General features: G+C 35.8%; 1 protein-coding gene across 1 annotated transcript in view; it reads right to left on the bottom strand.

Annotated features, from left to right (window-relative positions):
- Positions 1–2,668: 2,668 nt before the first annotated feature.
- The window catches only part of Syx1A (Syntaxin 1A), a 526,136-nt gene continuing 516,542 nt past the window's right edge, over positions 2,669–12,262 (bottom strand). Inside the window, exons 9-10 of the mRNA XM_072525768.1 lie at positions 5,783–5,873; positions 2,669–2,891 (exon numbers count right to left, since the gene is read on the bottom strand). Of these exons, the coding sequence (XP_072381869.1) occupies positions 5,790–5,873 (84 nt within the window). The 3' untranslated portion in view covers positions 2,669–2,891; positions 5,783–5,789. The remainder of the gene's footprint in view (positions 2,892–5,782; positions 5,874–12,262) is intronic.

The following is a 12,262-nucleotide window of genomic DNA, read 5'->3' as shown; positions in this document are numbered from 1 at the left end:
ATGCTAAAGATTGCAATGACTATCGGACAATTGCATTAATGAGCCACACATTAAAAACCTTCCTTAAAATCATACATAACAGAATCCACATGAAATTAGAACAAGAAATAAGTGATTCATAGATGGGTTTTAGAAAGAAACTAAAGAAGCATTATTCGGAGTCAATGTTCTGGCACAACGATGTCTGGATATGAATCAGGACATATATTTTAAAAAAGCTTTTGACAGAGTTCAACATGAAAAGCTTTTAAGTATTCTTAAGACCAAAAACATAGATAGTAGAGATCTACAAATTATATCGAATCAAATTGTATCAAAATCAGAAAGCAAGAATAAGAGTCGAAGGAGAACTGACAGAGGAAGTAAGTATACTTAAAGGAGTTCGACAAGGGTGCATACTTTCACCACTCTTATTCAACGTCTATAGTGAAGTGATATTTCAAGAAGTCTTATTGGATATTGTGGAAGGTATTTTGGTCAACGGAAATAGCATTAATAATATTAGATATGCGGACGATACGGTTATATTTGCAAGTGACATGAAAGATCTACAGTACATAATACAACATGTATACAATGCATGTGAAAGGTACGGACTGCAAATGAATCTCAAGAAAACGAAATCAATGATATTCTCAAAAAAACCACAAAATGTAGATAACCTGATCATCAATAATACAACGATCGAAAGAGTAACAACATATAAATATGTAGGAACGTGGCTAACCGAAGATGGAGATCAAACAAAAGAAATCAGATCTAGAATAGAAATGGCAAGAAACACGTTTATAAAATTGAAGAACTTACTTTGCAACCGTAACCTTAATCTAGAGATCCGCACAAGAATGCTACGTTAAGTATACGGCATGGAAGCGTGGACAATAAAACAGTCTGAAATAAAAAAAAAAATTAAACTCCGTTGAGATGTGGTGCTACAGGAAAATCCACAGAATATCGTGGACTGAAAAAGTAACTAATATAGAGGTGTTACAAAGAATGAAGAAAGAATGTGAAGTCATAAAAACTGTTAAAATTAGAAAGATTCAATATCTGGGTCGTATAATGAGGGGCGAGAAGTACGTATTACTTAGATTAATTATGCAAGGGAAGATACAAGGGAAGAGAAACCCAGGACAACGCAAAATATCCTGGCTAAGAAATTTGAGAAAGTGGTTCGGTTGCAGCTCATTAGAATTATTCAGAAGCGCGGCCAATAAAATTAAAATAGCGATGATGATTTCCAACCTCCGATAGGAGAAGGAACCTGAAGAAGATTGGAATCAGAAAGCAATATGTGGTGAATGAGATAGAAACAAATAATATACCGATTGCGAGAGGAATCAGACTACTAAATACAACCTTCTGTAAAAGGCCCGATGGCAGAAGGTCTGTTGGTCGCCCAAGAAAGAGATGGAAAGATACAGTAACGAATGATCTACGTTAGATGGGGGTACAATAATGGGAGATTGCTGCACAAAACCGGCAAAAATGAAGGAAAATAGTAAACGTCGGCAACATTTAGAGTTGTAGAGCCATGAAAGAAAAAGAGAAAAGAGAGGGGTCAACCAAGGGTGCGTCTTATTCATCCTTCAGAAAAACCTAAGAAGGAATAAGAATTGGCGGAACAAGAATAAATTCCAGAAGATTTGTAGACGACACAGTTATTATGGCTGAGAGTATGGTAGAGTTACAAACTTAGTAAAGTCTGTATCAGTATTATGCAAACGAAGTAAATATGTACTCAATCGCGAATGTATCCAAATGGACTAAACATTAACATTGAAAAGACCAAGTTTATGATAATATTGAAGGGTCCATTAAATAATGAACAACTAACCCTATGTGGGTAGCAAATAAAGAAAGTGAAAAAATATAAATATTTAGGATACTACAATAACTCTGAATTGAATCAAAACCATCAGATCAGTTATTTTAAATATCAGATTTTTATCCTTTCTTCCTATAACTTCAGTTGTGTAGTGGTTAAATCTTCAACTTCTTCTTATGCAAATTCCATAACCCGATCTATAAATAATTCTTAAAGTTGTTTTGTATTATATGAGTGTAATAAAAAATATTGTATATGATTCAAGGTATCATCACTGACTAATGTTGTCTGCTCTTCTTGACACTTGCCCTTGCCCTTCGTTGTCACTTGCCCTTCCAGAATCCAACTAGTTTCGTTACCTAGCTGAAGATATGCCATCGAAGACATGCCATATTATTTCCCTTTTACATTATTTGATAGTTAAATGAAATCGTAGACTTTACGTTGACAGTCAGAATTAACTAATCATCTTTCGTGTTTAGACGCTGTTTCTTTTTTGAATGACTCGTATGTGGAGTTCTTCTCGGCATTTCGCTACTCCTCTAGCTGGCTTCTTCAGTAGAAGGGGGCCCACAAACTTGTTGTCCAAAAAACATACAGTCAAAACTCGGAAGAGAATTAGATACTTACTGGTAGTTGTACACCTATACAACAATAAAGTGCGTTATTTCAAAATATCCTAATTACTTTCAATCTTAAATCTGAAATGAATATTAGAAAACATAGGAAAGCTCAAAACTGTAGCTCCTTCCAATGTTCAATAACAAACGCTTTTAAAACGTCACCTAAACCAGCTAATAATATTCATATAAAGAAACCACTAACTTAACAAAATTCTTTTAATATCACACAGTGAAAAACAGAATATTATTGCTATGCAAATTTTTTTCTGCAAAAAGGATATGACTTAAAATTTTTTCACTTATTAGCTCACTATATTACAGCTTTTCTAAAATTTCTACAACTTAATAATAAATTTACATTTTTTATAACATTGGAAAAAAAAGACAACGCTTTCTGTTATACAATGATGCATATTCGAGAAGGTGATATATGTTATCTTCTGAAACAGAAAATGAAAATTAATACGTGCTGTTAATGCATACAAAAAACAAACGATGTTTCAAAACCAGTATTTTTTAAATAGTATGTAATAGATGACACATTAAGAATTGGGTTCGCATTTTATTAAAAATCAATGGTATACAAGATAGACAAGCAAAGAATAGGGAATGCTTGACTTCCTGTAGTTTCCTATTCCAACACCACAGTTATACGTGTCGTTAGTAGGCGACAGTAAATATTTTTTCTAGAATTGGTAATAATATGGCACAAGTATTCAAAAAATTGGGGCATGCTAGTCTATGTTAGAACAGCAGCATTAAAAAAACAAATTATATTGAATTAGGAAGCATTCAACAAATTAACCTACATATTCAAAAACAAGACACCCAGAATACTCCCAGAAATAAGTCGACTCAAAAAAAAAATGAATATGTTACCAATATTATCAGGACTAGAAAAATCAAAATCGAATCGACAAAATTAAATAAGCTGCACTAAAACCCTATTATCAACTTAATCGTACTAGGTTTATGCAGTTGGATGAAAAGAAATATATGCAGGTTATGAACACTAAGAAATATATGAGGCGATAGAAATGATTGGAAAGTATACATGGAGCTGATTAAATGGAGAGTGATCATGATGCAGAGCCAATCACCGATTGTGGAAAACCTGAAGAGAGTCATTAAAAAAGCGATGGAAGGAAGCAGGACAGGTTGCCGAGATTTCAATAGGATGCCATACTGGTGGAATGCGTACATCGAGGCACTGAGAAATGAATGTGTATGAATGAGAAGCAAGGGGCAGAGCAGGGATTAATCCTGATCTAGTCGAGGAGATCGAGGAAGAGTACTGCGTACGGAAGAGGGAACTTTACAGGAACATTTGGGCAGAACGAGAACGCACTGGAAAATGCTGTGTGAAAAGCCGGATGAGGACATCTGGGTCAGGGATACAGGACTGCCATGAAGAAGTTCCATGCGTACCCTCCATACGAAATTCCTATGGACAAGAAGCTCGATGTAACACGAGAACTCTTTCTGGTCGGCAGACGGCATGGAGTATGGAGGGACGAGATAGCTTAGAGGACCGTACTCTTTACCATAGATGAACTTGTCGAAACATTGAGCGCACTCGAGACGCGCAGGTCCCCGGTCTGGATCAGATACCACCTTAGGCGGTGAAGGGTCTAGGACGAGTGGAGCCTCTGTTGCTTCTGAAACTCATGAATGCACTGCTGGAAGCACAGACCTTTCCTGAGCCTTGGAGAACATCGAGGTTGATACTGCTCCCCAAAGCTGGGAAAACTGTAGCTCCATCTGCCTCCTTCCGTGGATCGGTAAGCTGTATGAAAGGATGCTGAGAGAACGCATCGACGACATGATGGAGTAATCAGGAGCTTTATCCCCGAACTACAATTTGCGGGGGCGTTTCTAACGCCCAAGAAACACGTAAAATACCTGGGAGTGAATCCAAAAGAAAGAGGAATTTACACGGTGTTGTGCAGTCGATTGTCCTGTACATGGCACCAGTCTGGAGTGGGGCGGTAGAGATACCGGCCTACGGGAGACCCATAACCCGAGTGGACAGAACAAGCCTGCTGCGAATGGCCTGTGCCTACAGGACTGTTTCTGTGGCAGCCTTGTGGAGAATAGCCGAGAGAAGTCAGGAAAGGGAAATTTCAATTAAAACATGGCAAAAAGAATGGAGCAACGCGGAGGCTGTGGTACAGTGGACAAAGATAATTGCCTATACTGCGAACATCCGGACGCTTTGGAACATACGATGTTAACGTGCAACAACAGATGGATAGTAAAAAGAAACAGAATGGAAAGAGAGACAAGTGTGAATTTTGTGACAGTGAGAGAAATGATTGAAAATAAAGCAGGTTGGACTAGTGTACACAACTATATTCAAGCAGTGATTAACAAGAAAGATAGCTGGACCAACAGTAAAGGTAAAAGGGAACGATGCCTTAAGTTGAAGGTAGAGGGAATACGTTTTGATAAGAGGCGAACAAGTGAGTTAGACTCTGTGAGTCAGACTGTGGGGAAGGACGAAATGCCCGACCGGGAGTGATGCTGTTTTAGGAGCCATGTGGGTCTTCCACGCGCTGGAATGTAGTTCCCCTCAAAAAAGAAAAAGCCCAGTTTTTGGAACCAAAAAAATAGGATACAGGGAGAAGGGACAGGAGGCCTCCTTGCTGACAGTTTGTGGATAAGCGAAGGTAGTGCTTCTGAACTGATGCTCGGTTATACAGCGGACATTCCACTTTCGGAGCTCTGGATGATAGAGGATGGTCTGTTTTAGCAGGTAGGCGTTCGGTGTAGACTCGGCGACGAGACGGCGTATTAAAGTACCTCGGGAACTATCGCCGGGACTACGAAGAACGAATCCTGCACTAAGGTCAGTCAGGCACCGTCCTGTACTGAGATGTCTTTTAAAGACTTCAGACCCTCCCACTACAAAGACGAAAAAAAAGTTTTGAACACTAATCAGCCAAAGCCTGATATCACTTCCATGCAGGAGACCGAATGAGAATCTATGGGAATAGGCAGGCGGAAGAAATCTCCTATGGGTAAAAAGCTGAACGTGCCAGAAACAAGTAGTGTCTCGTTAGAGGTAAAAACAAGAAGAAGAGACAAAGATGATTGACAACAGTATCAAATAGAGTGAAGGCTAATGTCCAGAAATGAGTAGAGTAAGGCACGATATATTCATAGATATATCGTGCTTGCTTTGTAGAGTGTGTTTATCACTTTTGTTTTATACAAATATTTAGATGATGTTTAGTTAATAGAACGTCCAATCGGGATTTTATTCATCCCACTCGATAAAACTAATTTTAAACAGTGTAAAAGTTCTGAATATTAAAACAAAATTACTTACCAAAAATTTACACCAATCCAAGGTATCCTCCAATGGTACACGTGATAATTATTGCCAAGATTGTAAGACAGATTAAAATCATAATTTTCTTCTGCAAATGATGAAAAACACACAACCAAATATTAGTTTTGTCCATCCATTAAATACACTACCAAATATGCCCTTTGTCACCAGAACTACAATTATTTTTCTACAAAGTGCTTGTGTTGGTGTTTGTGTATAATGTGTAGCTCTGATGCGCTGGTTTAGTGTTAGTGTATGTGTGCATGTATGTGTTGTGCTTGGTTATATTATGTGGTGTTAATACTATAAACTATAACCTAAAAAACAAAAAAAAATCACATAATTGCTAGAAATGTATGTTTCTCTATGTTTATGTTTTACTTAATGGTAAAACTTATAGACTTACATTAAATTTTAATAAAATTTTCTAATATATTAACTTCGATAACTAGATGAAAATAACAATTCACTCAAACTTAAGTACCGGCACTGTCAAGAGACAAAAACAGAAACATTAATTATATTAAAAATAATAAGAAAACGGGACTTGTCCATGACCTACATAGAGAAACAAACACATGCAGAAAACCCTTCAATATATTATTTCCGATGGGGATAATATATTCGACAACTTGGGACAATTAGAATTAACAGAAATACAAAGAAATGACAGCACAAATAATAGGAATGGATAGGAATGATTGAAAAAACAAATTAGAGAAGGTTGGGGGGGGGGGGGGGAAGGGGTCAACTAGAGCTCTGTTATCACTGATGATGAAGGTGTTATTGTTTGTTTGGGTTTAATGACTACGGACACTGAATCCATTCGCCAATCTCACAATTTTTCCTGATTTATTCATTAGTCATTGTTTGTTATAAAATCTTATCCTAAATCTAATATTATATAGTATTGATCTCTAATATATTGCCTTTTTTTTTGGAATTTGTTTCTAGTTTTTTTCCTATTAGGTGCTTTTTTAGTTATTTATATATAAAATAGACCATGAGGTCCTTAGAGTTCCACAGCTCTTCTGCAGCTATCTACTTGCTTACCGCTATCAAATCGTGCCAATAAAATCAAACAACTCCATTATATTGACTAGGCACTATTGTTGGAATCATTAGGGCCATATCTTATTTACCGCTTATATACAGAGCTTATTTGTGAGGTACCCAAACCATTATCACAAGTTTTCTTTCTTTATTTTTCTTACGTTAGGTCGATGACCTATGTTTACTGGATTGTTTATTAATATATGCCATTCCGATAAACACCTGCTAGCCATCCCTTTGGTGGTCTTCCTGGTAATTCTGAATAGATATTCATCATTTCTCTCACATTGTTGTTTTATTTCCACATTATTATTGTCGTTAAATTTTTCTTCTTCTTAAGGTGCCGTCATCTTACGAAAGTTGGCGATAATGACATGATATTCGTCTCCTTCCAACACTCCGCTTTCCTAAAATCTTTTCGTGGATTGATACTTGCAGAAGCTGGTATTTTGTTCCTCTCATCACGTGGCCAAGGTAATGCAATTTTCGTATGTTTATTTCATTATTCAGTTCTGTCTCTTTTAAAAGTCTTCGCAAAACTTTCTTTTTGGATTTAACGAGAGGCGAGGCGAGTCAAGATTCATGTCAATGCATACAGCGCTGCTTGACGCATCACTATGTACGTGTCAACTTGAACCCATGCCTGATTGAAGCGAATTAGACGCACCGCTTGACTCGCTGCTCCATTTTGTTTTTACCCTTTAATTAGAGTGGCTACCAGAATACCGAATAGGTGAATATGAAATAGATAACATCTAAAAATGTACATTTTTATGATGACACTCAAAAGTTCAATTGCAAAAAAAATACTTCATTTTCAATTAAGATACGTGTAATTTAAATTCTGGTTGCTATTTCGTTTTCAAAATCATTATTCTCATTTACCTACTAAAGTTCCAAGATTTTTATATTTATAAAAATAACAATAATAAGTTGAATATTACTTATGTGGTTTCTTGGTAAAGATTAGAAACTCGTTTTTATCCAGGTTTATATTTACTCGTAAGACATAATGTAAACTTGCCGTATAAACTTTTTCACCTATTCTTTGCAAATTTTGTTATTAAAGGAGATTCCGCTTACTACAACGTCAGGTGTTTTATTGTCCAGTACTTTTTGCATAATAATTTCCGAGTACCAGTAAAATAGTTATTGAGAGGAAATGCACCATTGTCGTACCCTTCTTTTAATTTTGATGTTCTCCGGTGGTGTGTTATCTATTTTTATGTGCGCTGTCTGGTTATAATTATAAGTTTTTTATAATGTTTATATCTGGCTTGTCTATTTATTTCAAAATTGTCACTAGTGTTTCGTGCCTTACTGTGTCAAACGTCTTTGCATAATATATGAAGCAGGCGTAAACATCTTTATTCACGTCCAAACAACAATAAGTTGTTTGGACGTAACACTAAATTGCGAAATCCGAACTCATAAAACAGAAGAAATCAGCAATAACCGCTTTATAACTATAATTTGCAAGATATATATGTTTAGTAAAGAACGCCTAAATATCTTTACTCAATCAATCAATCAGTTACTCAATCAGAGCAAAAATGCTAAAGTGTTTAAGTAATCAATAATATATAATCATGTCTCTACGTAGGGACATAATTATTTTAGGTCACAATTAGAGTAGAGTTTAGAGGTTTTTAGAAGATTTATATATATAATCGAACACCTCTCTACCCTAAGGTGTGAGGTAAATACAAATATAAATACAGGTTAGAGATATACATTACATCTCAAATCCAATGAAAATTCTGAATTTTTTTTTATTCTATTCTGTGCACGAATTTTGTCCATTCTTTCTTGTTTTTTGCCTTATTTTGAGCTTCTGACCATTCCATTCCCCTACTTTTCAAAATCTGCCCTACTTCGTCATCCCAGGTTTTCCGTGGTCTGCCTCTGGTTTTAAACTTTTTCACTTTAGCCTTCCAGACTTGCTTAACGGGTCGGTTGTCGCTCATTCGGCACAGATGACCAAACCATTTTATTTGTTGTGTTTCAATAGCGTGTAGTACAGATTCTATGCCCAGTTCTTCTCTAACATCTTCATTTCTTATTTTGTCTCGTCGTGTTATTCCTTTGACTCGTCTTAGATATTTCATATCAATGGCTTGTATCTTGCTTTTTAATTGCTTTGTTAAAACCCAGCTCTCGCTTCCATATATCAAGATTGGTCGGAATACTGTCTTATAAACTGTCATTTTGGTTCTTCTGCTGATTTCAGGTTTACCTATGAATGCTCTACTAAGATTATGGTACACTTTTGAAGCACTACTTATTCTTTCTGTTATTTCATTCTGCATGGTACCTTCTCTGTCTATTGTAACCCCTAGGTATTTGAATGCATCTACTTGTTCTATGAGTTGTTGGTTAATTTTTATGTTAACATTTCGGTTAGTTTTCGCTATTAGCATCACCTTGGTTTTCTTAACATTAATCTTCATGTTTCTAATTGCCAGCTCATTATTCCATCTGTCTATATTTTTCTGGAGGTCCCTCTCGTTGGAAGCGCATAACATGAGATCATCTGCGAATGCACACTCAGCTATACCAACCGGTCGTAGTTTACTATATCCGATATGTACTTTGTGTATACTTGCTTTTGTTTCCTTAATTATGTCGTCAATAATCAATATGAACAGTGTGGGGCTCATAACACCTCCTTAGACCCTCGTTTATTGCAAACATCTCTGATTCCAAGTTATCCTTATGTACATAACTCTTGTTATTTTGATACAGACTTTTGATAGCACCTGTTAGTTGATGGTCAATATTTCTATTTTGCAGACTTTTCCAAACTGCTTCTTGGGACACTCTGTCAAATGCTTTCTCAATATCTAGAAATGCCATATATATTTCTGTGTTCTTTATTCTAGCTTTCTCAATTATTTGTTTCAACGTAAATATATGGTCTTGCGTACTGTGTCCCTTCCTAAACCCACTTTGTACTTCATCCAGATGTGGTTCAACGATGTGTCTTAATTTCTTTTCTAGGATGCTTTCATATATTTTGGAGACGATACTGAGTAGATTAATTCCTCTATAATTTTCACAAGAACTTGGGTCTCCTTTCTTAAAGATTGGTAGTATTATGCCAATTCTCCAATCTTCGGGGACTGTACATCGGTTCCAAGCCATGTTCATAATTTTGGTTAAAAATTAAACTCCTTTCGGTCCCATTGTCTTTAACATTTCAGCAGTGATTTTGTCATGACCAGCTGATTTACCTCTCTTTGTATTATTAATTGCTTCTTTGACTTCTTCTATTTGAATATAATTTTCTTGTCCATGTTCTCCTTCTACTTCTATCATTACAGTTTCCTCTTTCGGTTGTCTTGGTGTTACGAGTTCGCTGAAGTATTGTCTCCATCTTTCCATAATCTCATTTGGTCTGATAATCAGTGTGCCGTCTTTACGTTTCACCTGTTTCATCGTTGTTTCTTTACCTTTTCTTAGCGTCTTTAGTGCCTTGTAAAACAATTTTTGGTTACCCCGACTATCTGCCTCCATCTTCATTCCAAACTCATCCCAGGCTTTCTTCTTCTTCTTCAGTACCATTTCTTTCACCACCTTTCTTTGTCGTTTATATTCTTCGTAACTATTTTCTGTTTTCTTGTTTAAGTATATTTTCCATTTCTGTTTTTTATATTTTATTTGGGCTTTCAATTCATCGTCCCACCATCGTGTTTGCTTCTTATTTCTGTTTACATGGTTTATTCCACACGTTTCTTTTGCTGTCGTCACGATGGTTTCTTTAAATTGTTTCCAAGTTTCCTGTACGTTGTCAGTACTATGTGCATTAGTTAATTTGGCTAGTTTTTCTTCTATTTTACTTTTGAACATGGCCGCGACTTTTTGGTCATTTAGTTTATAGTTTTTAATATTCTCGTTCACTTTATTATTTTTTGTTCTTTGTTTAGTTTTAGAAGATTTACGGACCATAAATACTTTATATTTTGCAAGTTTTCCAACCGACACTTTGCCATCCAACCAATTTAAGTCACTATTAATTATCACTCCGAGATCATACTGGGAACTTTCCGAGTGGATGGGTTATTTTTGCTGATTTGTATAAGGAATTAACAACTCTGAGGACTACTTGAATATTGAGTCAGGATCGTATTGACGAATTGAAGAATAGTAAATGGAAACCATACTGGATATAATGAGCGAAAAATAGCTGGTATAGGCAAAAAAGAGTACTGAGCTTTGTGAAACTCCGCTCTTGATTGGGTTATTTAGTATATAGGCTTCCTCAATATGAATTCGGTAGTACCTGTCGGATAGCAAATTTTAAATCCTTCTGCCGACTAATACAGCTAGTAATCAACTATTGGCTGCAACAACAGGATGGAGATTGTTTAAATGTTCCGCTTTATTTATTATTGCTTTTCCTACATAGGTATCGAACAAGCTAAATTCAAGCTCGTCCATTTTTATACATGAGCTTGTAAGAATTCTGGAAAATGCTGATAACCGTTCATCATCATCATCCAGCCTTCTGCGTTTAAAGTTGAACAAAGGCCTCCCTTAATTTCTTCCAGTTTCGTCGGTTTTGAGCTTCCTTTAGCTAGTTCCCAGCGTTTCTTTTGACGTCGTCTGTTATCGTTATCACTAAGACCATCAAGGACATTTTACTTTTATATGTGGTGATTTTAACGCCAAAACAGGAATGAAATTCAACCCTACAGAAACACCACTGGGAAACTTTGACTTGGATAGTAAAAATGAACGTGGCGAAATACTGTTAAGGTTTATGGTGCAACATGAACTATTCCAAATGAACAGTTTTTTTTAAAAAGAAACCACAGAAAAGATGGACATGTCCTAATGGAAAAACTCAAAACGAAATAGATTTTATTATCACGGACAAAAAACACACCGTTAAAGAAGTCACGGTTCTAAACAGATTTGTTACCAGTAGCGATCATAGAATGGTACGAGGTAAAATAGAAATAAGCAAAGGAGAGATATAAGATGATTAAAAAGAAGAACAAATCAAAACCATGGATGAAACCGTCAGATGTAGATAGTTTTCAGCAATGTATTTCCGACACACTTAGTAGTCCTGAAACAGAAAATAATATAAACGATTTAAATAATAAATTAACAAATGCCTTACTGGAAATCAAAACAAATTTTGTCGTATAACTCAAAAAGAAGAGAAGATTAGCCAAAATACCAGGCAACTAATGGAGAAAAGAAGAGAAATGAGAAGCTGTTAGACAAGACACTCGAAAATACAACCAAGAACAAATCGAACATACCATTGAGAACAATAGAAGTATAAAAGTATTGAGAAAATGACTAAGAACGGGTCCCCGTTCATATAATACAGATTAAAGAGAGAAATGGTCATCTTACAACCAACAGAGAGGAAATCCTTAGAATAGTTGAAGACTTCTTCAAATTGCTATA

This window comes from Diabrotica undecimpunctata, chromosome 3, assembly GCF_040954645.1.
Source record: "Diabrotica undecimpunctata isolate CICGRU chromosome 3, icDiaUnde3, whole genome shotgun sequence".
NCBI classification, from domain to species: domain Eukaryota; kingdom Metazoa; phylum Arthropoda; class Insecta; order Coleoptera; family Chrysomelidae; genus Diabrotica; species Diabrotica undecimpunctata.
The sequence above is the reverse complement of the archived record's forward strand: the minus strand, read 5'-3'. Positions and strand labels throughout refer to the sequence as shown.